Genomic DNA, 25,154 nt, shown 5'->3' with positions numbered 1-25,154 from the left:
TGGCTGGGGATCCTTGCCGGGGGGTGCTGTGTGGGGCCTTGAGCAGCGTGATTGCATCTGTGGCTCCCCAACCACACCGAGCAGCTGAAAATCCCCAAGGGGGCCAGGCGTCCTCAACACGATTTCCTGACAGATAAGGCGCGGAGGGAGCGTAGTTCATTTGCCCTCAGTAACCTGACAGCCAGCCAGGCTGCCCAGAAAACGCCTGATGGATGCCTTTTCTCTTTAGCTCATGCCGGTGGGGCTCTGCCAGGAGAAAGCCGGGGGCAGGACCCTTGCCAGGGGCCTGGCTGGCACAGCATGGAGCACTCAAGCAAGATGGAGTTTTTCCAGAAGCTAGGCTACGACCGGGAGGATGTGGTCCGGGTACTGGCCAAGCTGGGCCAGGACGCCCTGGTCAACGACGTGCTGCAGGAGCTGATCCAGACTGGCAGCCGCCCCGGGGCCCAGCAGAGCAGTGCTGCACCCCTGCTGGTCCCCAGGGGCTCCTGTGGGACCCCAGACTCTGTCCAGCGCGGGCTGGGGGCCGATCCCGAGGAGGAGTGCGGAGACCCGGCCAGCTCCTTGAGACCTATCGTGATCGACGGCAGCAACGTGGCCATGAGGTAGCTTCCTTCATTCTGCAGTAGGGGTGACGGGATTGGGTGGGAGAACTGTCCCTCTTCAGTGGTTTGGTCCAAACAGTTTAGGGTCCATGGATGGGGCTTTGAATCCTTTCCCATCGCTTAGTGGCTGTGTGGCCTGAAGTAAGTCACTTACCCTCTCTGAGCCTCACTTTTTCCATCTGTAATGTCTGAAACCACCCTAGAAGGGAGCTGCATGAAATGCTGAGGACAGCAAGGGCTCAACCCGACACGCAGCAAGGGTTCAACAAGTGGCCGCTGTTATCACATTAACCCCGAGAGAGCCCGCTTGTGAGGAGGGCTGTGGGTCACTGGGGACGCGCGGCTTCTTCTCGGGAGTCTGTCCCGGACCAGTTGTGTGATTCTGGGAAAGCCGTGTTTCTCGTTTCCTCTTCTGCTTCCCTCGAGGGTGTGAGAACCAGATGGGAAAATGAACGTGAACTTCGTTGGAAGCCCTCTGCTGGGGCTGTGGGGTGGGGTGTGGTTCCCGAGCTCCAAGTGAGAGGTGAGCTCGTGGCCCCGGGTGCAGACATGGTTATTCATATCTGGGTATTGGCACCTTCCGTGTTTCGGTGAGGAGAGACAGGCCCCGCCTTGTTGTTTTTCCTGGTGAGGCCAAGTTCAGCTGTGAGAGAATCTCCGCAGCCTCCCCCACACTCCCCGCTGGGCTGGGCGAGGAGGAGGCCTTGCCCACACAAGTGCATTATCCTCCTGCTTGGCTTGGTGACAGCGGGGCAGAGGGCAGAGCCATAGGAAATCAGTCCCTCACAGCTGCAACCAGATAGGCTTCCCGTTCCGAGGCCGAGCTGCGGGAGGGGATGGAGACAGACCGTGTTAGCAGCAGCCCTGATGGCAGCAGCGTGCCCTTGGGCTGACAGGCCGAGGGGCTTTCCCTGGGGCCTTGGTCTCCCCTGGCATTTGGAACCGCAGGACCCAAGCTTGGAATGGCTCAAGCCGGGCCTCAGGGGCTGCTCCTGCGTGCGCTGCCTGGTGTCGGGGAGGTCAAGCTGTAGCTGGAGGGGGGCTTCCTAGGCTCGATTAGATCAGAGAGGGTAATGGAGCCCTTTCTCCGGGGCTCAGGGGCTGGTCCTCAGGGGGTCTATTACAGTCTCCCGCGGGCTCCCAGGGAGCCTGTGAAATCCTGTTTAAAATATATTTTATTGATTTTTTACAGAGAGGAAGGGAGAAGGAGAAGGAGAGGGATAGAGAGTTAGAAACATCGATGAGAGAGAAACATCGATCAGCTGCCTCCTGCACACCCCCCTACTGGGGATGTGCCCGCAACCAAGGTACATGCCCTTGACCGGAATTGAACCCGGGACCCTTCAGTCCGCAGGCCGACACTCTATCCACTGAGCCAAACCGGTTAGGGCTGAATCCTGTTTAATGCGAGATCTCTGGGGGAGTTATGGGATTTTTAGGAATCCGGTAGGTTCTGAGGGTCCTAGAAAGAAAGTCTAAAGGGTGGTGAGAGGGGACCCTGGCCTCCTATTGATCGGGCCCCACTCCCTTTGGGCATCAATAGAAATACAAGGTGACATCACTTACGTCGCAGACCTTTCCAGGCGGAAGATTTTGTGAGCCCTGAGCGTCCAGATCAAAGGAGCAGAAAGGCTGTGGGACACAGAGCACTTCAGGTGCCGCAGGGAAGCGCAGGCATCTCTCTTTGGGGACCGGACGTGTTTTAGGAATTGTTCTGATAGGCGGGTGGTGGAGGGTTTCCTTGTCATGGAAGTCTCTGTTACTGCTTGGAATTCAAATGGGAACCACATCCTCTATTTGCACGTGACCATGATGTGTCCTGGCTACATCCATTTAGTCCCACCCTCGGCCCTCCAGTTGTGGCAGTTTAATCCCTTCAAGCTCAGTCTGCGAGTTACAAATGCAAACCACCTCTCAGGCTATCAATTAAAATGTGTCAGACACGTGCTGCCTGAAAATCACCCCAGTGAACCGGAACACATGCATCTGTGTGTGTTCTCAGCGTGTGTACGTACACACACAGGTCTACACATGCACACACATCCCCGACTCCCTGCATCTCAATATGTGTCTACACACACACAGGTCTACACATGCACACACATCCCCGACTCCCTGCATCTCAACATGTGTATGCACACACAGGTCTACACATGCACACACATCCCCGACTCCCTGCATCTCAATATGTGTATACACACACACAGGTCTACACATGCACACACATCCCCGACTCCCTGCATCTCACTAACTAGGAAACAAAGGACCCATTGCACAGCCACCACCGGACAGGTGGGACTTGACTAGTCTAACTAAGGCAAGTCTGGGGGAGAGTGGGGTCTGAGGTGCAGCTCCCTCTCTTACAATAACGCCGAGTGTGTCCTCCAACCAGACTTTCAGCAGGACTAGGCCCCAGGCCCTGGCAGATCCTCAGGACAGATCCCAGCGTGGGGCTCGCCCTTCAGAGGGAACGGATGGCTGAAACCCAACGCGGTGTCTAGTTATTATCTCTTGACCTCAAAACTCAGTTAACCTCAGAAACATGGTTTCTCAAAATTCTCCTTTGCTGAGGTTTTGTAGTATTGCAGACCTTGTCATTCTGTGTGTGTGTGTGTGTGAGGTTTTTTTCAGTTACCTAAATAGAAATCTGTATTTTAAAATATATTATTTATTTATTATTTATTTATTTATTTATTTTTTAAAGCTGTAGGTTTTATAAATATACTAGAGGCCCGATGCATGAAAATTTGTGCAAGAGTAGGCCTTCCTTCCCCCGGCTGCTGGCACCGGCTTCCCTCCGGCATCCAGGACCCTGGCTTTCCTCCTCTGGCCGCCAGCAGGCACCCAGGACCCGGGCTGGCTTCTCTCCGGCCCCAGCTTGGTCAGGAAGGACGTCCGGACATTCGGAAGATGTCCGGTCTAATTAGCATATTACACACTTTTATTATTATGAATATGTAAATATATTTCAGAGAAAAAGGAAGAGGGAGAGAAAGATAGAAACATCAATGATAAGAGAGAATTATTGATAGGATGCCTCCTGCACACCCCCTACTGGGGACCAAACCATGACCTCCTAGTCCATAGGTCAGTGCTCAGCCACTGAGCCCTGCCCATGCTGGCTGGCCCCACGTGCTTTTCCCCCCCCCCCACTCAAGTGCTTTTTAGAAAAGTGGGAATGTATTTGCTCAAAGCACATGAGAGCCTGGCCTGTTTCACAAAACGCATACTATCCTCAAGTCATTTAAAAAGATCCACACCACCTTTCCTCTCCTCATTGTAACACCAAAGGGCGTCCATTTGGCATTACAAGCAGGACTGACGGCCTCATTAGCATTTCATAAGTGACAGGTCAGCTTCAGCGAGAGTTCTAAGTTGCAATGTCAGGAGAGCATAAGACGGGGACGGAGAAGCCAGACCTCCTGCTTGCCCCACAGTTTTGTATTTCATGTAGAAAACCAGGAGGTCCCGGTGATGTTGGAAAGCTCTGTACCTGCTCTGTCCATCGGGTCGCCACTTGTCGTTTGTGGCTGCCTGGCACCTGAAATGTGGCTGCTGTGACCACACAGCTGAATTTTAATTTTTGGCATTAATTTGCATTTAAGTGCAAATAGCCTCAAATACCCACCGTGCCGCTCCAGCCTTTCCTCTTACCGGCTGCGTGACCTTGGTGGGAATCACCTTCTTTGAGTCCTTTTTATACAATTAAGAGGTTAGACTAAATAATGATCTTCACTGGTTTTTCATCTCTAACAGTCTGAGATTCAAGGTGATTCTTTTATGCATGGCTTGAAAGAAATGAATGCTTTTTTGTTGTTGTTTTTTTATCAATAAAGGAATTTTTCTTCTTTGGCAGAGGTTCAGAGAAAGTAAGTAACTTGCCCAAGGTCACAGAACACTAAGCGCCAGGCTCTGGATTCCATGCTCTTGCCAAAGCCCTGCATTTCCTCTAGTCCCAGGAAAGGGTCTCAGGGTGGGAGACCCTGACCCCAAGGCTTTTATCCTGGGCCAGGGCCTGCCCAGGTGAGTCCCGGACTTGCACTTCTCCACTGCAATAGGATGTGCTAAGCCCCTCCCCAGGGCCCCAGGTGTTGCTGCAGGACTGGTGCCCAGGACGCTTCTGCTGCTGCCAAGCTTCAGGGGGCCCTCAGGGCCTCGAGGTGCATGGCTTGGTGGCTCTGTTGCAGACTGACAAGTCCAAGCCCCACACCTCCAGGGGGTGTATGTGTGCATGTGTGTGTGTGTATGTACGTGAGAGAGGGAGATGTGAGTTGAATATCTGAGTCACAATATACCTGGCCTTTAGAAAAATGTCCAGCAGGTTTTATTTTATTTTTTTAATTTAATTTAATTTAATTTAATTTTTTATTGATTAAGGTATCATATATTTGTCCTCATCCCCCCCATTCCCATCCCAAACCCCTCCCCATGCATGCCCCCATCCCCCTGTTGTTTTTTATTACGTTTTTAAAAATATACTTTATTGGTTTTTTACAGAGAGGAAGGGAAAGGGAGAGAGTTAGAAACATTGATCAGCTACCTCCTGCACACCCCCTATTGGGGATGTGCCTGCAACCAAGGTGCCTGCCCTTGACCGGGATCGAATCTGGGACCCTTCAGTCCGCAGGCCGAAGCTCCATCCACTGAGCCAAACCGATCAGGGCTGTCCAGCAGGTTTTCAAAAGAAGGCTGCTGCCCTATCCGGTTTGGCTCAGTGGATAGAGCAGGCGTCCTCAAACTACGGCCCACGGGCCACATGCGGGTGTTTTTGCCGTTTTGTTTTTTTACTTCAAAATAAGATATGTGCAGTGTGCATAGGAATTTGTTCATAGCTTTTTTTTTAAACTATAGTCCAGCCCTCCAAGGGTCTGAGGGACAGTGAACTGGCCCCCTGTTTAAAAAGTTTGAGGACCCCTGGGATAGAGCATTGGCTTGCGGACTGAAAGGTCCCAGGTTCAATTCCGGTCAAGGGCATGTACCTTGGTTGTGGGCACATCCCCAGAGGGGAGTGTGCAGGAGGCAGCTGATCAATGATTCTCTCTCATTGATGTTTCTAGCTCTCTATCTCTCCCCTTCCTCTCTGTAAAAAATCAATAAAAATATATTAAAAAAAAAAAAAAAAAAAAAAAAAAGCAGGCCGCTTTCATTGAAAGTAGATTGAAAGCTGCCCGTGGTGATTGGGAGGAACTCACGTGACAACCGCTGCGAGCAGTAAGCTCACTCTGTAGGCAAATTTAGCAGAGGCGTGATTTGAAGGACTTCAGCTTGGGGGAAATCCACCTGATAATTTCACATCCTCTTACTGCCCCAGGCAAGGCTTTCATTTGACTGTGTCCTCATTTTGGGGTACAGGGCCTTTGGTTTGAGGTGTTGCTGTTTATGTTTTAAACTGTTAGAAACCTCAGCAGAATCTGGCTTCTTTTGGAGGAAGGAATCTTCAGCGAGCGGGCTCAGGTCTTGGTCAGGCCCCTGTCAGTGGGTTCCCACGGCCGGGGCAATTCCCTCTGACCAGCCCTGGTCTGGGGTTCCGACCTAAGTCTGCATGCACCCTCCCATTGGTAAGATGAGGGTGCTCCAAGCAGCCCCCTGCCTCTCCCTCTTCCTTCAGACCTGAGCTGGGGGTGATCCCTGGGCGAGAAGGGTTGTAACTCCAGGTTCAGAGTGTTGACACCTTAACCCCAAATACTGAACAGTCCAACAGTGGTGCCCTTTCCATGTTACACCGCAAAGGCCTGTGCTGTGAGCCGCAGAGACTGCGGAGCCTTCTGGGCAATAGTTGAAGATACAGAGCTGTCCCAGTTAGATGGTCCTGTCCCTGTTCGTGGCTACATGCTAACTGTGGCTGCCTCATGCACGGCTGTCATGTAGGCGAAATTTGTCTCAGGCACCAGCCCACTTCCCCTTACCACCCGCCCTTTGTTCAAAACCCACCCTCCTATTTCCTTTTCCCAGGGCCTGCTCTCGGCGTGGTGCCTGGGAAACTGGCCCGCAGTGTCTAGTAATAAGCGCCAAGCCCCCTCCCCAGTGCAAGATGTTAGCAGCGAGTAACTCACAGGAGCTGCCTGCTGGATCTCAGGGGCAGAGGCCGGGGAGGGCCAGGGATAAAGGGAATAAATGGAGACGGGGAGGAAGCGGTTGCAGCCCAGCAAAGGAGGCTCTGAGATCCGCCAGATCATCGAGCAGCCACACTGCTCTGCTTCAGTTTCCTCAAGGGCAAAGCGGGACAAAGGTCACTTCCTCAAGGGCTCGTTGTCACAATGAAATGCGGTTCCCGTGCACTGTGGCCTGGCACACGGGGCTCTCCGCGAATTTTAAAAGTCAGCCCCGAGAAGCAGCAGGGGGAGGCCAGCCGCGCTCCCACTCACAAGCCCCAGCACAGAGCCCCGTTGAAGTGGATGCTCGTGCACTGATGTTGAGGGATGGAGGAAGCACAAGCGGAGGGTGCCTTTGGTCGGGTGCTGTTCTCTGTAGGTGGGGAGTGGGCTCCCGGGGTGACCATGAGCTTCCTTGCTTGACTGGGGCCTCTGCTGGCTCCTCGTAGAGACAGATCCCCCTGTGAGGAGCTGGCTCCTGCTGTGGCATCCATCCTGCAATTGCTTAGAGCTTTCGGTGGCCAGAAATAGGGCAGCCATGGTGGCATTTTGAGGTTGGTAAACAAATGTGGCAAGGATGGAAACACAGACAATCTTCACATCTCAGAAGAGTCCAAGGCTTAGGAGGGGAGGCTGGAGCGGGTGTGTGGGAGTCAGTCCTGCAAAGCAATAGACCTGAATGAGGGTCTTCTGTTCCCCAGAGACAAGCCTGGGGGTCTGGGGGCCCTGGGGGTCATCTCAGATTCCCCTGTGAACGACCCCTCCTCGTTTCCCCTCCATTTCTTTCTTTTCTCAACTTCCACTGGGAGGAAGGGGATAGCTTTCCACTTCCTCTTCTTTTTTTTTTTTAAATATATTTTATTGATTTTATTACAGAGAGGAAGAGAGAGGGATAGAGAGTTAGAAACATCGATGATAGAGAAACATCGATCAGCTGCCTCTTGCACACCCCCTACTGGGGATGTGCCCGCAACCAAGGTACATGCCCTTGACCGGAATCGAACCTGGGACCTTTCAGTCCGCAGGCCGACGCTCTATCCACTGAGCCAAACCGGTTTCAGCCACTTCCTCTTCTTATTGATGATTTTAACCAGACAGCTTCACTGATATCTTCTCCGGGCTGTTTGCATAAGCCTCACAGCGTGGCTGCAGTGGCCGAAGGGCTATTTTCTCTAACCTGGAAGACACCACAGATCTGGGCTCCAGGCCTGCTTCCTGGTCGTCACTGGAGCTAAAGGAACTGAGAGTTCTGAGCCTCCACAAAGGGCGACTTCCAATACTGATGACTCATGTTTCCGAGCACGCCCGTTTCCTCTTTACAAACCTGAACCCATCCCCATCCCCTCTGAGAAGGTAGCAGGCGAGGCCTGGGACCATGATCATGTCACCCTCGTCTGGACACGGGGCACTTGTGCAGGCCTGGCCTCTCAGGGGAGGGTGTACGTGTCATGGTGACCCTTGGCTCCCCAAGAACCTAGCCCTGCCTCCTACCTTCTACGACTCTCCCTTTTGCTCACTCCACATGCTCCAGTCACACTCTCCCTTTTTGGTCCCCAAACATGCCACGTCTTCCCTGTATCCGGGTCTTTCCAGCCAACCCTTCCCTCTGCCTGGTTGCTCCTCCTCCAGCTCCTCATAAGACCGTTCTTCCCAGTCATTTACTTATTCAACACATTTTATTAAGTCCTTACCAATTATCAGGCACTGTGCTAGGCGCTGGGAATTCAATGGGGACCAGAAGGAGTGTAGGATTTAGAGAAGGGACGACCTGGTTCGTCCCTCATCTTACCAATGGAAGGGTGTATGCAGACTTAGGCTGGGACCCAAGGCCAGGAAGAGAAGTCTGCTGCTGTAAGGCCTCATACTCAGGATCTGACAGAGTTCAGAGGCCAGGGGATGCTTTCCTGAGGAAGCAGAGATAAAGCTGAGACCCAAGGGAGGAGGGGACTAGCTGAGAGGAGAGGAATGGCTGACGAGCGGCTCTGTGGTGGGAGGGGAGGAAGGTGCATGGGCAGGACAAAGCTGAAGGAGGTGCAGGTGGCTGAGCCGGAAGCAGGGAGCACAGAGTAATCTCACCTCAAAGCCAGGCGTGTCCCATCACAACTAAGTCTAATTGGTTTGCATTCCCAGTATCTCAAATCTGTCCACGTATCTCCTCTCCAGCAAAACACCACTGACCTCCATCAACTAAGCCTGAGGGTTGTTTTCGGCCTCATTGGTCCCTCGCAGCAGCATTCGGCTGCCTCCTTCCCGTGGCCTCCACCATGCGGCTCTCTTCCGGTTCACGTCCTTTCTCTCTTCTGTAAGACTGTCCTCCTCTACCTGTAACCAGCTGTTGAGTTCCAGACTTCCTCCAGCTCCAGCTCTAGGCCACTCTCTAGGCCACGGCCGGGGCAATTGTGCTGTGGCAATCAGGCAATTCTCTCCGTGCGGTGGCTTCATCTGCTGCTTAAATACAGCGGACCCGCACATTTCATCACCCAGACCTCTCCTCTGAACCCTAGCTACTTACTTAACATTTCACCATGAGGTCACAAAGGCTCCTCCAGCTTAGTATGTGTCCCCGACCAAACTCGTGATCTTTCCCTCCAAGCTCTGTATTCCTCCAGAGTTCCCTGTCTCAGCAAAAAGCCAATCATACAAGCCAGAGATCTGAAGCTTCCTCAATGCCTTCTTCTCTCTGTCACCCTATACCTGATCACCATGTTTTGGAGATTTGACCTTTTAAATAGCTCTCGAGTTCACCTACTCTTCTTTATGCATCAATACCTGCTCGGTCAAAGTCCCCATCCATTTTGCCTTGATGACTACAATAGCTTCCTAACTGGTACCCAGCACCCACTCTTGCTCCCTTCCTATTTAGTGTCCTCTGTGCTGCTAGAGTGAACTTTCTGAAACATATTTCGGATCACATCATATCACATCACATATACCCCCAGTCTTTTTTTTTTTATATTTTATTGATTTTTTACAGAGAGGAAGAGAGAGGGATAGAGAGTTAGAAACATCGATGAGAGAGAAACATCGATCAGCTGCCTCCTGCACACTCCCTACTGAGGATGTGCCTGCAACCAAGGTACATGCCCTTGACCGGAATCGAACCTGGGACCCTTGAGTCCACAGGCCGACGCTCTATCCACTGAGCCAAACCGGTTTCGGCTATACCCCCAGTCTTAAACCCTTTTATGACTTCTCATTCCCCTTCGGAGCAAGAAAAATCTTCAATAAAGCTTGCAAGGCTTGGCCTGGTTTTAAGCCTCTTCTCATACCACCCTGTCCTTCCTGCCACCATTGATGTCTTTGGTGGAATTTATGGGGAACGTTGGCCTCCTTGCTTAGACCTGGGAAGCCCAATAACATAGTTCCAGCCCTCTCTTAGGGTGAGAGCATTCTGCAGATGACCACTCCCATCCAGCTTATGTTGATCTTTATTAGCTTCAGTTAATAAGAGAATCTGGTCTATTAATCCTGGGAATGCACACGTCTTGGAGCCTACAAACTATCAGAAGCTACGCGGTTCCAGTGAAGAGATATATTTTGTGCAAAGAATGAGCTATATTTTTAAAATATAGATTTGTCTGATTCCCTCTGATTATGAGACTGCAATCCATGATATTCCCAGGGGAAATCACTCTTTAGAAACTCTCTCTGTGTCTCTACAGATTCTTTGTTTTCCCATTATAGCCATGGAAATAAAGAAGTCTTCTCTTGCCGGGGAATCCAGCTGGCTGTGGACTGGTTCAGGGAACGAGGACACACCTACATCAAAGTTTTTGTCCCATCCTGGAGGAAGGAACCGCCAAGGGCTGACACCCCTATTAGAGGTATGCTGGCGCAGGCGCATGCTCACCAGGCGCTCTGCACTGTCCGCAGTAGTCCTGCTGCTATGTTTGCAGCCAGGGATCTGCAGAGCTGTTTGTCCGGTGAAGTCTTCCTGAGCTCCATGCAGGCACTGACTCTGTGTGCTCACCACACAGCCCTGACACCTGGCATGGAGTAGGTGCTCACTGGATAGTTGTTGGATACATGAGTGAACAAGTTACTTCATCTTTTAGTGTGAATGATTAAGTGCCAAAAAGAACTGTGTTTTACAACTTTTAACACTCTGCAGAAAGATTGGATCTGCATCCCACCCCTCATAGAATGTAGGATCTGAGAGAGACATTCATTCAGTCTGGTGATACTTATTTATTGAGTCCTGAGTCCTGTCTCTTCATAAACACACACACACACACACACACACACACACACACACCCACAAAAACACAACAACATATGTTTGACTTTTTAAAAAAAAGAACACTGAGACCCAGGGAATTCTTCATTTTTAATTCTTATATCATATGGGTTTATTTTAAGCTACACAAACAGGGCTTTGTTTTTGTTTGGCTTTCTTATAACAAGAAGCCAAATGCTAAGCCATTGGCCTTGTTTGAGCCAAGTTGATGGTAGGGCTGACCTCCTGGTGATTCTGGGAGATTTCTTTGACTTTGTCTTCCAGCCTTTTCCCCAAAAGCTTTTGTTTTTAATTCTATCGATTACCGATTGCTTCGACTTCTCTTAATTAAGAATTCTCTCCTTAATTTTTAAGTAAAGTGCTATTCTTATCTTAGGGATATAGTATCTCTTTAATAATTCTTTACTATTTCTATAGACCAGTGGTCGGCAAACTCATTAGTCAACAGAGCCAAATATCAGCAGTACAATTTCTTTTGAGAGCCAAATTTTTTAAACTTAAGCTTCTTCTAACACCACTTCTTCAAAACAGACTCGCCCAGACCGTGGTATTTTGTGGGAGAGCCACACTCAAGGGGCCAAAGAGCCGCATATGGTTTGTGAGCCGCAGTTTGCCGACCACGGCTATAGACTGTCACAAATTCTCTTCAGTTCCATAAATCGTATTTATTTTTTCCTGTGGTCAGCTCTCTTTGTTCTCTTCTATCTCTCTCTCTCTCACTCTCTTTTTTGTGCTGTTAGGTCTTTTCAAAAGTCTGGTGATCCTTTGGTTGTCAGTTTTTATCTATATAATACAAGCCTAAGTGATTGTTATGATGGAACCACCAGAACGACCAGTCGCTATGATGCCCACTGACCACCAGGGGGCAGACACTCAATGCAGGAGCTGCCCCCTGGTGGTCAGTGCACTCCCACAGGAGGAGCACCACTCAGCCAGAAGCCAGGCTCATAGCTGGTGAGCGCAGCAGCGGTGGTGGGAGCCTCTCCCGCCTCCGAGGCAGCACTAAGGAGCAGTGACCTGAGTGGTAAGGAGCAGCGAGCAGGTGGGCAGTAAGGAGCAAGGGGTCCTGGACTGTGAGAGGGATGTCCGACTGCCGGCTTAGGCCCGATCCCCAGCAGGCAGACATCCCTCGAGGGGTCCCAGACTGCGAGAGGGTGCAGGCTGGGCTGAGGGACCCCCCCACACACACACTCCCAGTGCATGAATTTCATGCACTGGACGTCTAGTTTGTGAATAAAAAACCAGATTATATCTATGGTTGCCACGGGCTTTCTCTCTTAGTATGTGGATCTTTCCCTGAAGGGCTGGGCTGGCCTCAGGTGGTGACGGGCAGATTTCACCCAGCATACCCTGCACAAGCAGGCAGGCAGTTGGGCCACAATGATGATGGTCTTACTGTAGGAGGTCAAAGGCCACATGGGAACTTCCTCTTCCTAGCTGGGCTTCATTTTCCTTTTGCTTAGGCATAGGGAAGGGTGGATGCAGCTGCCCCATGAGTAGCCCTTCGTTAGCCATCCTGACTTCCCTCCCTCTCCACGTGCCTGGAGCCCCACCTCCACTCAGCCTTCTGTGCACATCCTGGCCTGTGGCTCCCTCTGCACATTTTGCAGCAGTGTGATCCAGTCTGCTTTCTGTCTTCCTAAAATCTGTCCAAATCCTGGGTTTGCTGCTGTCCCCAAGAACATTTTTTAATGTGACTGGGGATCCCCTCCCCTTTTGTACTTCTTTGCTGCCATTTCAATGGAATTATGAGAAGCAGGGGCATAACCACTTGTGTGCAGCTCTCCATCATGAACTGCTTACCCCATGTTATTCTTTATGGTCTGAACGTGGAGAATGGTGGCTTTGAACAGTTGTGTAATATTTAAATCGAGTCTGGGTAAAGCGTAGGGAAATCATTTTGGGGTAGGGAAGGAATTTTTAAACAAGCCACATACGTGCAAATGTGTGGGAGAAGGATTCATAAATTTGACTACATTAAAATAAGAGCCTGTGTTCATTAGTGGATGCCACAGAACAATAAAATGAAAAGAGCAGCCTCAGACTGGGAGGGGCTCTACATCACTATTCCTGATAAAGGATCACTGTCCAGACTCTACAGAGAATGTCTCCAAATTAATAAGACAATAGAAAGATGAAGCAAAATGCATAATAGGTCTTTCACAGAAAACATAAATGGCCAATAAACATATGAAAAGATGCTCAATCTCATTAGTAACTAGAGAAATGTAAAATAAAGCCACCACAAGAAGCCACTTGACGCCCACCAAATTGACAGAAATTCAAAAGCCTGAAAATGCCTAGCGTTGACAAGGTTGCCTTAGTGCTGTGCTGGGTTGTTGGGTAGTAACTTGAAATACCCACTTAGGAAAACAATTTGGCACTTTTTTTTTCCTATATAATTTTATTTTATGTTACAAAATAATTAGTAACTTGGCACTATTTTGTAAAGTGCCTTTTCCTACAACTCAACCATATCACTCCTGGAGACACACCCTAGAAGCCCTTGCGTTTCTGTACCCAGAGACTTCCGTGCGAAGCTGACAGCAGTGACCATGTGGCCATGGCCAAACCTCACCAACGCCATGTTAAATGAAGACAGCCAGTTGCACCAGACTATGTACAGTGAGTCCACTGGTGTAAAGTCTAGAGGTTCATAATCACATGGAAAATAGTCCTTTTGGGGGACACATACATATGCATTTTTGAAAAGTGAAAGCAAGGGAATTCTAAACACGAAGTTCTAAAGATTGGGTTATCTTAAGGGGGACAAAGAGAGATGCCAACCCGGAGGGGCAAGAGGGACCTCAAAAGCACGGGCCGTGTTCTCTTTCTCAGGGAGTGACTCATACGCGCGGCATCTAAAGAAATGATTCTTTGTGCTCTATATGCACCGTGTGCCTTTTTTAAAGTCTGGAATCTATGTTATAGAGGAAAAGACTTCAACTTGAGAGAAAAACCATGTGAAGCACATGCTAATGCTCTTCCAGTTGGGAGCAACTGGTTTGTGTAGAAGGGGTTTGCTTTGCATGTAATGTTTCCAAAGGCAACACTAAGGCCAAAGAGCTGACCTTCTAGGACGTGGAATTCAGCTCCTCAGGAGACCTTGTGACATCTGCGCACGTTCCCCTCCTTGCCAGTGCTGAGCCTATGCAGTCGACTCGCAGACACGCGGAGGCAGGAGGAGTTACAGCTTCGTTTTATTAAGGCTAACACTGAGGCTCAAAGCGGGGAGAGGCGCCCAAGAGCTGGAGCTCAGACCAGAACCCAGGCTGTAGATTCTTAATCCTGGACTCTTCCCTTAACATTCTTGTGGCATTCAGAGTTGTCACTTATGCGATGCTCCATCCTGAAGGTGTCCCAGCAGATTGCCAGGATTCCAGTTGTAATGTGAATGTCTCTCTCCCGTAAAGGCCGCTGGTGTCTAAAGTGACTCTTTTCTCTTGGGTACCATTCTCTGGACTCCTCGTGACTTAGGCAGACAGAAGCCAAGAGCCCCTTGACCTGGGGCAGCTGCCTTATTCTGCTCAAGACCTCCCCGATCTTCCTGACGTGCTGGGCCAGAGGGAGGGGGAGGCGGGAGTTGGCTCAGAGGGGACCCCTGAGTTGCCGAATGTGCTCCGTGATCTCAGGATGACCTTAGGGGGGAGGGAGTCATTCTGAGGAAGCCGCTACATGCCGTCCCCCCTCCCTGTGGCCCCCAGAGCAGCATGTGCTGGAGGAGCTGGAGCGCCAGGCGGTGCTCGTGTACACCCCGTCTCGCAAGGTGAATGGCAAGCGCGTGGTCTGCTACGACGACCGCTACATCGTGAAGGTGGCCTACGAGCGGGACGGCGTCATCGTCTCCAATGACAACTACCGCGACCTGCAAAGCGAGAACCCCGAGTGGAAGTGGTTCATCGAGCAGAGGCTGCTCATGTTCTCCTTTGTCAACGACCGGTACGTGGTGGCCGGGGGGGCCTGGCACGGGTGGGTTGGGGTGACGGGAAGAAAACCACTCCCACTAGCCTCGGCCCAGCGGGGTTGGAGGTCACAGGACACCATGCCAGACGCAAGGACACCAGGCCTGGTGACAGCTGATTGAGGCGCCCTCTCCGCTCCACAGCGGCACAGCCTCTCTGTGCTTCTGCGACTCCTCTCTGTTGCGACCCACTTTCTCCAACGGGGCCGTTTGCCCCTGCTGTCCATGACCTTTCTGTTCCCGTGTCCACATCTAGCGGACCCGGCATAGGGCCATCCAGCAGGTGGGCCAAGCGTTTTGTTTTTCTCTGTAAAGAATGCAACACCTTTAATAAGAGCACTGAAACAGTCATTAGGGGGATGTGGACTTGGTTCTACTTCCTTTCACTGTTTTCATCTTTTTGTTGCTCTTCTTTGGAATCACCTGGGGGAGTGGGCAGCATCATCTTGAGGCTGACACAATCTTGGAACTGACTCTGTCTCAATACCTCTTGGTTGAAACTTTCAAGAGAATCTGTTTGGTTCATCTATCCCCTAGGTTGGTTCCTCTGGGTCAGGTCCATCTTAGATAACCAGCTACACGAGGGTCACAAGGCACAAACCCATTAGCAGGTGCTGGTTAGTGAGGAAGCGATGGCTGGTCCTCAGCAAATGTGCTCAGGCATGCTGAGGGCCCGGGCTAGGGGCCTGGTGATGTGGGTGTGGGTCTGAGACTAGCATAGGGCCAGACAGTGTGGGGAGGGCACCGCAGGCTGGGTCTTCACTCCCTCTTCAGTTTCTGTTCCAGGCCATGATAGCTCAGTCCTCATTCTGGGCTCTCCAACTGGCTTTTAGGAATGTGGTTTGAGACAAGCTCCCCAACTCTGTGAAGGCAGGCACTGCATCCTACGTGCCTTGGCTCCCGCCATCCGCACTCAGTAGCTCGCTGTAGATGAGTGAGTGAGTGGCTGCAGTCGGGGAAGGGAGAATGGGGAGAGAGGAGGCAACACGTCAGCTGGCCGGGCCACTTGCACATGGCAGACCGTCCCTGACCCTGAAGCCGGGGAGGTAGTGTGGTGTGGTGGGAAGATCTGGGGCTTTGGGAGGCAGGAGGTCTATTTTTTAAATATATTTTTATTGATTTCAGAGAGGAAGGGAAAGGGAGAGAGAGATAGGTACATCAAAGATGAGAGAGAATCATTGACTGGCTGCCTCTTGCACATCCCCAGTAGGGGGATTGAGCCTGCAATCCAGACATGTGCCTTTGACCGGAGTTGGCCTGCGGACGGAAGGGTCCCAGGAGGTGAGGTTTTAAACTGAAGCTGTGCGATTTACAGAGTGTGTGTCCTGAGGAAATCACTCAATTTCATTCAGTTGAACGTTCTTTACCTTGAATTAATGTACCTGGATTAATCAGATTTATGCCTGAGATGGTTGTGAGGATGGGAGAGAATTGTACCCTGTTGTTCTCAGGACAGGCCAGGCCACGGTGCTGCCAGGGGACGCTGTTGTCCCCATTGCCACCTGGCACAGCCGCAGAGGGGGAGGGCCCTCCTGAGCCCCAGGCCAGATGCTCGCAGCAGCTCCCTGCAGTAGCCCCCTGGTCACTTCCACAGACGCAAGGCCAGCGGCTCCTTTCTCCGGCCCAGGCCTGGAGGAATCTGGCAAGTCTGGTCACTGTGGGTTCCAGAAAATCCTCCCTGAGGTCTGACGGATCATGGCTGCCTCTGGCCTGGTGACAGCCTGGGGCCCAGGCCAAGTTTTTTTTGACACACGGGCCTCTGCTAAGGGTCTGCCAGAAGGTTGCCTGGCTGCCAGAGGCAGGGCCTGCCCGCTGCCTGTGGGCGAGGATGCCCACCCCAGTGCCCTGGGCACGTCCGTAGGGCCCTCTTGGCCCAGCCAGCAGCTGCGAGGCCGGGAGAGAGCAGGAGGTGAAGCCTTTGGGAACTTTTAATAACCGCAGTGGGCCGCTCCCCGGATTCTTGGTCAGGGCCCAGCTCCGAGAAGCCGGCTGTGTAGCTGGGATCTGAGCTGCGGATGCTGCCCGGGATCGCCCAGCTCCGGGCCGGCCTGGTGGATGTGGTCTGCAGGATGGGACCTCAGCATGACACTTGACTCTTAGGGGACACAAACGTGTAAATACAGGCCCTCTGGGACACAATCTTGAGGCTGACACAATCTTGGGGCTGTTTAGAACCCACAGCCCCTCCAGCGGAGCCTTTCTGTGACTTGGAAGTGTCTCCTGGGAACAAAAGTATTCATATAAAACACTGGATGGCGCTAAACCAGGGGAGTTTTCCTTCTCAGGAATGTTGTTTTCCCCTTTGAGCTGTTAGCACCCTGAGGATGTGTTCCCTGCCTTGTTAGACTTAATGCCAGCGGGAGGGGAAGGGGCAGGTGTGGGGCAGGGTGGGGCAGAGAACATGGCCTGGGTCAGGCAGTCCCGGGAGCTGACACCAAACCCACCCAGAAGCCGGCTTGGCAGAGGAGGGTTGGATCTGCACCTGGGATCCGCAGCTTTGCTGACTCGCCAACGGGTGTTCCAAACTCGAGCTCATGTCAATGCCCGGGCTGTGGGGGTAGTTGCAGAAATGGGATCTGAGCCTCAAGGACTCAGAGGACCAGGGCTGTTTGTAGCCCCACGGAGGTTTCTAACTTTCTCTGTTGAGGACCAGGGGAAGGCAGCTCAGAGCCGCTTTCAGAGTAGGATTGGAGGGGGTCGAGAGCAATTATGCTCCACTTTGAGTGGATAAAAATCACCCGGGGCCTTGTGAAAATGCAGGTTCCCGAGCAACTTGAGATTCAGATTAAGCGCGTCTGGTAGGAAGCCAGGGACCTGCACTTGGAAAGGAGCTGCTGGGTGGTTCTGGTCCCGCTGGCTGGAACCTCAGCAGGAGAGACTTGGCAGCGGCCCGGGGGCTGCTCTCCAGGGATCCGTGCTGTGCTCCGCGTGAGAGCAGTGCGAGAGCGGGCTGTGCTGCGTCCACACCCGGTGCCACCTGTGGGCGCAGGGAGAGTGCTGGCTGGTGAGCTGGCCCAGGTCATGCCAGGGGCTGCCATTCTCCTGCTGGGCGCGCGCCGCGCCGGTGGAATTGAGTCCCTGTTGGTCTTGCAGTGGCCCCTCTGTGCTTGCTTTCTAGGTTCATGCCTCCTGACGACCCCCTGGGCCGCCGGGGACCCACCCTGAGCAACTTCCTGAGCAGGAAGCCCAAGCCCCCAGAGCCCTCCTGGCAGCACTGCCCATACGGTGGGTGACACCCCGTGCCCCCCGGGCCCAGTTCAGGTCCTTGTGTCTCGACGGCAGTTTCCGGACGGGGTTATTGTAGGAATGGACTGACATCTGGGCTGCCTGTTGCATGGGAGTATTTTGGGGGGCGTGGGGGGGTGGATACAGGGGTCACACATAGGACAAAGCTGGTCCCGGAAGCAGGGAGGCTTTGTGTCCCCCAAGCTCCTCTTTATCAGTCCCTTCACCTGGCACCTGGCATGCTGGGTCCCCTCCTGCCCCCCAGCCCCCACCCCTGGGCCCTTATGGACGCTAGTCAATGCTATCATTAAGAGCTAGGGATTTGGGCTCAGTGGTTGAGCTTCAACCCACGCACCAAGAGGTCCCTGGTTCAATTCCCCGTCAGGGCACATGCGGCTTGATCCTCAGTAGAGCGTGTGCAGGAGGCAGCCAATTGATGTTCCTCTCATGGATGATTCTATCTCTCCCTTCTCCCAATCCCCGCCTCTCTCTAAAAATAAATTTAAGAAATTAAACAATAAGATTAAAAAGAAGAGTTAGGGGTTTTATCCAGAGCCCTCCAGGGTGCCAGTCTTCGCTAACTTGCTTGGAAAGTCATCCGATGTCCCCAGGCCTTGGTTTGCAGGCCCATAGAAGTCCAAAAGGCCGTAGGTGACAGGGAGAGTCATTTCGTGTTAGAACGAAGGTGAAACACAGTCAGGCTGATGCATTCTGCTCCCTTTCACTCTCAGAGGTGCCCAGGTTGTGATGATAAATTATTTCATCACCTGTTAGGACAGTATGTAGGGAGAGGGCAATGGTTAGCACAGGAATGTGGGCAAATGGAGGAAACTGAGGCAGCCCTGGAGGTGCAAGCCTATGCCGCAAGTAACTCACCGCCCACCACTCCTGAGACCCCCTATCCACAGGGTTCGGGAAAATGGAGACTGAGGTCCATGGATGGAGAGATTTGGTCTCACTCCCTGGCCAAAGGGAGTTCCCAGGCGGACACCCTCCTGGCTGACCCCGGGGGTTATTGTGCCCAGAGCCTGTACCCCAGGGAGGCGGGTGCTGCCCCCTGTGCATCCCTCCTGCACCCCGGACCACTGCACCCCACCTCGTCCTGCCCCGACCCAGCTAACTCTGCATCCCGGGCGCTTTCCGTTAGCAACGTCCCAGGAGAAAGCCGAGGGGCGGGCACTGCCCCCCGCACCCGGCACACAGCCTCGCCCGCCCGCCCGCCCCAGGTCTCACCCCGCGCCCTCTCTCTCCCCTGCCCCCTCCAGGCAAGAAGTGCACCTACGGCATCAAGTGCAAGTTCTACCACCCCGAGCGGCCGCACCACACGCAGCTGGCGGTGGCCGACGAGCTTCGCGCCCAAACGCGCACCTGGCGGGGCGCCGACGAGGAGCGGCCGAGGGCCCGGGCGGAGCAGGGCGGCCCCCGGAGCGCCCCCGCCGCCGCCTGGCCCGGCCCCCGGGAGCCCGGCGCGCGCAGCCTGCCCCCGGCGCGGCGGCGGCCCGACGTGGTGGGCCTGGAGGGGGGCCTCTCCCGGCTCGCCCTCAGCGACGACCCGGGCACCTTGGGGGCGCCCCCTCCCGGCCTCGCGCCCCGGCCACGCTGCCCCGATTGGGGGGCGCCCGCGGCTCCCCTGTCCCTGCCAGCTCCGCCCGGCCTCCCGAACCCCCGGAGCCAGTCGGGCCCGCTGGTTCGGCCACGGGCTGGGGGCCGCCTCGGGGACCCGCAGAGGGACCTGCTACCCCAGGCAAGGCCGCCCACCGACTCGTGGTCCCGCCAGCACGGGGCCGCCCGGGGGCCGGGGCGCGAGGCCTGGGCGGAGCTGAGCTGGGGCGAAGGCGCCTTCTGGGGCCCTTTGGGGTCCGCGGCCGGCGAGGGGGACGCGCGCGCCCGAGCGCGCACGGAGCTTTGCAGCATCTTCCCGCCGCAGCAGGTGGACAGCGTCATGGCCCTGTTCCCCGCGCTCTCCGACGTCACCAGGCTGCTGCTCCTCATCCAGAGCTTCCGCAGGGCGGCCGGGGCGCCCGTGGGAAACCCCTAAGGAGCCAGTCCCAGCCCCTGCGGGGGGTCTCCCCTTTGCCGGTGGTTGCCCTCTTACACCTGGGCCCGCCCTCCCGTGGGGGCTTCCTCCTCGGTAAAGATGGCAGGGAAGCCGCTTCCTCCCCGCAGCAGCCTCGGGGGCACCCGGTGACTTACCGAAGACCAGGCTGCCGCTCCGCTCCGCTCCTGCCCAGGAAGGCGGCTACCCCCGTGCAGGGCGTGATTTCTCTTGCTGGCCAGACTACAGCCCCGGCTCCCCGGGGTGTCTGGAGCACTCCCCGGGGTGTCAAACTGCAGCTGGGATCCACCAATGGGTCACAAGGTCCATGTAGGGGTCACACCAGCAATGGAGTGGAATTGGGAATGTCGGCGCACACCCCACACAATCAGGCTAAGTACATAGGAAACCCGCTTGTTGGCTAGGCGTGTGTGTGCTTGGGTACCCGGGTAAACTTAATGTGGGCCGTGGCATAGGTGTGTACCCAGGTAAACTTAATGTGGGCCGTGGCATAGGTGTGTACCCAGGTAAACTTAATGTGGGCCGTGGCATAGGTGTGTACCCGGGTAAACTTAATGTGGGCCGTGGCATAGGTGTGTACCCAGGTAAACTTAATGTGGGCCGTGGCATAGGGGTGTACCCGGGTAAACTTAATGTGGGCCGTGGCATAGGGGTGTACCCGGGTAAACTTAATGTGGGCCGTGGCATAGGTGTGTACCCGGGTAAACTTAATGTGGGCCGTGGCATAGGTGTGTACCCGGGTAAACTTAATGTGGGCCGTGGCATAGGGGTGTACCCAGGTAAACTTAATGTGGGCCATGGCATAGGTGTGTACCCAGGTAAACTTAATGTGGGCCGTGGCATAGGGGTGAGAAATCCGGGCGAATGGGCTTGGATTTCATTGCATCAAATCATGTTTGGAACATGTGGTCAGGCGGCCAGTGGAGTTTTGGCATCCGGGGGTTTTCCTGAGCTGTTTCTCTTAGAGCCTCAGGAGGGCAACAGAGTTCTAGCCTGGACGGTGGCTCCACTGGCCACGCTGAAGCTGCGTGTGTGTGTGTGTGTGCGTGTGTGTGTGCGTGTGTGTGTGTGCTGGTCTGTGGAGGTGTGGCAGGGGCACGTTGTCCTGAGCCCCAGCCTGCATGGCCTTTGCCCCCTCCACACAGTGCACGCATGTGCACACACAGGTACACACACACACAGACACACACACAGGTACACACACACACAGACACACACACAGGTACACAGACACACACACACACACACACCATTTGACTCAGAGATAAGTGCCCAGCACAGGACCTCTACTGGCCGAGGCTTCTAAACGCCCCCTCCCAGCCCAGGCCCTTCTGCTCAGAACCCCCAGGCTGGAGAGAGGCGCTGGGTGAGCCTCAGCCGTGGAGGCTTACTGCCACCTTGCACAGGGACTGCTTTTCCTGCCAGCCTCTGCTTGGACTTTTGGGCAGAAGTGGTCCACCTATTCGCAATGGACGAGAAAGGACAACGGCGATGTTGCCCGGGCGTGGACCTGTGTCCTCCGGCATCTCTGAGTGGCGTCGGCCTGTTCATTCTGGATTACAAGTCCAGTTCCGCAGGTCTTGGCTGACTTGTTCCTGAAGGGACTTGGTGGCGTGGCTCTGGCAGAGGCGGCGAGGCGCCTCTCAGAGGAAAGCCAGCTGCCAGCCTCCTGCAGACTGGCGAGCAGGGCACACGCTCTGGGTGCGTCGCCGGCTGCGTCGCCGGCACAGCCCAGGGTGCACCCCGGGAGGATGCACTCCTGGCCTCTAACTCATGGCCGGTGCCGCCACTGCAGATACCGTGACGTGCCTGCCTGTGATCCGGTTCGTCTTTTTTTAAAATTTTAATTCTATGTTTTCATTGATTTCAGAGAAGAAGGGAGGAGCAGGGAGAGAAACATCAGCGATGAGAGAGAATCACTGATCGGCTGCCTCCTGCGTGCTCCCCGCTGGGGATCAAGCCCACAACCCGGGCAGGTGCCCTGACTGGGAATCAAACCTTGACCTCCTGGTTCACAGGTCAACGCTCAACCACAGAGCCACACCGGCCGGGCCCGTGTGGTCTTTTAAACCAGATTCTTAGCATGGCTTCAGACAGATCTGTTCCTCGCCTCTTTTTTCCAAAAGAGGACCCGGCACCTTATCATTTTGGGACCTCAGTCCTGAAGAGGACCCCCTCTTCCTGGATAAATTGAATTTCCCTCTTGGTCTGTCTTTCTTTCTGGCAATGGGCTTTTTCTTTTATGTTATCTTTTTGGTGTTTCTTTTTAAGTTTTTTTTTTTCTTTTGACGAGACAAGCTTTATGTTAGAGCTGCTTCTGTCTCCTGGGCTGCGCGGCTGATTTGCGGCTGGAAGTGTCTGAACGGCTTCCGTGGAGGACAGGCCTGAGTGCTAGTAAGCTGTAAAGCTATTTTACTTGACTCCCTGTGATTAAGACAAGCACAGGACTCACAAGTGAAGAAACAGCACATTCCAATGTAATCCCCTTTGGAATTTTTTCCAAAGTCTTGGTATGTCTTTGTGACACAAAACATGGGTGGGACGGGTGAATGAAATGTTCCTAGTTGCATGGCTGTTAACATGTTCCAGAAATAAATCACTTTTACCCACACCTGGGCTCTGCACTGTCAAATGGCAGGCCAGTTTCTCCCATGTCATTTCCCCCCTCGCCTGCTTTTTCACGGGAAACACGGCGGGTGTGAAGACGGAGGCTGCTTTAGGCAGTGCGAGTCCACCCTTGGCGGGGGGGGGGGGGGGGGGGGGGCTGGAATCTGCCTTTTCCAGGAGAGGCAGCGGGGCCCGGGCAAGGACCGGCCTTGGCTGGCTGTTCAGCAGGCTGTTCCCAAGGACGCAGGCAGCTTACCTGTTGGCTAGACGTTTCCAGTCCTCGTTGCAGAGCAATGCCGCGTCCTCGTAAAAGCTGCTCTTCGTGCGGGGACCTGCAGCTCCGATCTGAGGGGCCCGGGGCTGGACCACGTCCCGCTGACGCAGCCCCCCCAAGGCCCCGGGGGAGAAGCCAGAGAAGCCGCTCTGTTGGCACTGCTCCGGGTAAAATGCATCCCAGCGCTCGGGATTGTACAGAGGACTCCGAGGGCGAGCAGTGAGCCGACTGCCAGCTGGCTCCCCGCGTGAGGGCACGGCTCCCTGCCTCTGGGAGAGACGTCCCCCGTGGGGGTGGGAGGGGGAGGAGAAGAGGTATTCCAGAATGGGGCATGGGAAGGGCGACTCTGGGAACTGGAGCAATTAATTGAAATCACAAATCCCCCCCTGAGGAGAGATCAACCAAAGGACTTGTGTGCATGCATATGAGCCTAACCGGTGGGCGTGGACCACAGGGGGTGGGGGCATACGTGGGGAGGGGTTTGGGGTGGGAGTGGGGGGAAGAGGACAATTGTGTGATACCATAATCAATAAAATAAAGAAATTAAAAAACAAAAAACAAAAACCACAAATCCCACCCTGGGAGAATGCCCAGAGCCAGATCCAGCCACATACCCTGTGGGCCCCAGGCAAAATGAAAATGCAACGCCCCTTGTCCAAAAGGGACCAGGAATTTCAAGAGGGTGACAGCAGAGCGCTCAACCAGCGTGGGGTCCTTCTGAGTGCAGGACCCTGTGGGACCGCACAGGCACTGCCCTGGAGCCGCCCTGTGTGTTGTAGGTACCGACTAGACAGACAAGAGCATTCTCCGTACTGAGTGCGTCCTAACAAAACAGCGGAAGGAGTGGGGCCTTCGCCCCCTCCACACAGCGCACACGTGCACACACAGACACACACACAGCTACACACACACACGTACACACACAGGTACACACACAGACACACACAGGTACACATACACATAGGTACACACACACACGTACACACAGACACACAGACACACACACACACAGGTACACACAGACACACACACAGGTACACACACAGACACACACAGGTACAGGTACACACACAGGTACACACACACAGGTACACACACACAGGCACACACACACAGGTACAGGTACACACAGGTACAGGTACACACAGACACACACACACACACAGGTACACACACACAGGTACACACACACAGGTACAGGTACATACATACACAGACACACACAGGTACACACACACACAGGTACACACACACACAGACACAGACACACACAGGTACACACACACACAGGTACACACACACACACACACACACACACACCATTTGACTCAGAGATAAGTGGCCCAGCACAGGGCCTCTACTGGCCGAGGCTTCTACAAGCCTCCTTCAGGAGGAGCCACATACACTTTATAGCTGGGAGAGGGCAGGTGCTGGGCCCCCTGGGCCTCACCCTCAGGGACCACTCACTGTCACGTCTGATCAAATAATGGAATCGATACCCCTCCCCCGGGAACTGGCTTTTCGGGCCATTTCACTATGGACATTCCCTTTGCTGCGACCACACTCCATCACCTCCCCTCCGGGTCTGCATAAAGAAGTCTCCGCCCAGGAAAAGCCCGCCTAAAGTCCTTTAAAAGCCGCGGACTCCCGTCACTGGGGGCTGGAGCCATCCAGGCTCAGCCACCTGGTGTGCGGATGATGGAATAAAGTCGTAATCCCTCACCACTCTGGCCTCGTACCCACTGCGTCCACCAGCGCCCTCAGCGGCCTCCCTGGTTTTTCCTGCCCGTCTCTGATGCAAGAAGCTAAAAAGGAGAAGTCGAGGGGCTTGGGCAAACCACACACTGAGTCGGCCACTTCCAAGTGGGTGTGAGATGTGGGTGGGGTAGCTCTACCCAGGCAGCAGGCACGCTGGTTTGTATTAGGCAAGGCTCTTCGGTTACCAGCCTGGCTCACAAACCGAATGGCAGGAGGCCAGGGGCGAGGCGTGGAGGCAGCTGCGGGGCTGGCTGGAATTAGGGGCTTGAACTCTGTCAGGACTCTCATCTGTTTTCTCCCGCCTGCGAGATTAGGCCCTTTCTAAGGGTTTCCCTACAT

At 54.0% G+C, this 25,154-nt stretch overlaps 1 protein-coding gene across 1 annotated transcript; it reads left to right on the top strand.

The window, feature by feature from the left end:
* The first annotated feature begins 285 nt into the window (after window positions 1-285).
* Window positions 286-20,158, top strand: ZC3H12D (zinc finger CCCH-type containing 12D). The gene is made up of 5 exons (XM_054722348.1): window positions 286-605; window positions 10,382-10,521; window positions 14,639-14,873; window positions 18,014-18,120; window positions 19,386-20,158. Exons 1-5 carry the CDS (start codon window positions 301-303, stop codon window positions 20,156-20,158), a joined length of 1,560 nt encoding a protein of 519 aa, XP_054578323.1. The 5' UTR covers window positions 286-300.
* The last annotated feature ends 4,996 nt before the right edge of the window (window positions 20,159-25,154 follow it).

Source organism: Eptesicus fuscus, chromosome 10, assembly GCF_027574615.1.
Source record: "Eptesicus fuscus isolate TK198812 chromosome 10, DD_ASM_mEF_20220401, whole genome shotgun sequence".
In the NCBI taxonomy this organism is placed as follows: domain Eukaryota; kingdom Metazoa; phylum Chordata; class Mammalia; order Chiroptera; family Vespertilionidae; genus Eptesicus; species Eptesicus fuscus.
This window is presented reverse-complemented; position numbering and strand designations above follow the sequence as displayed.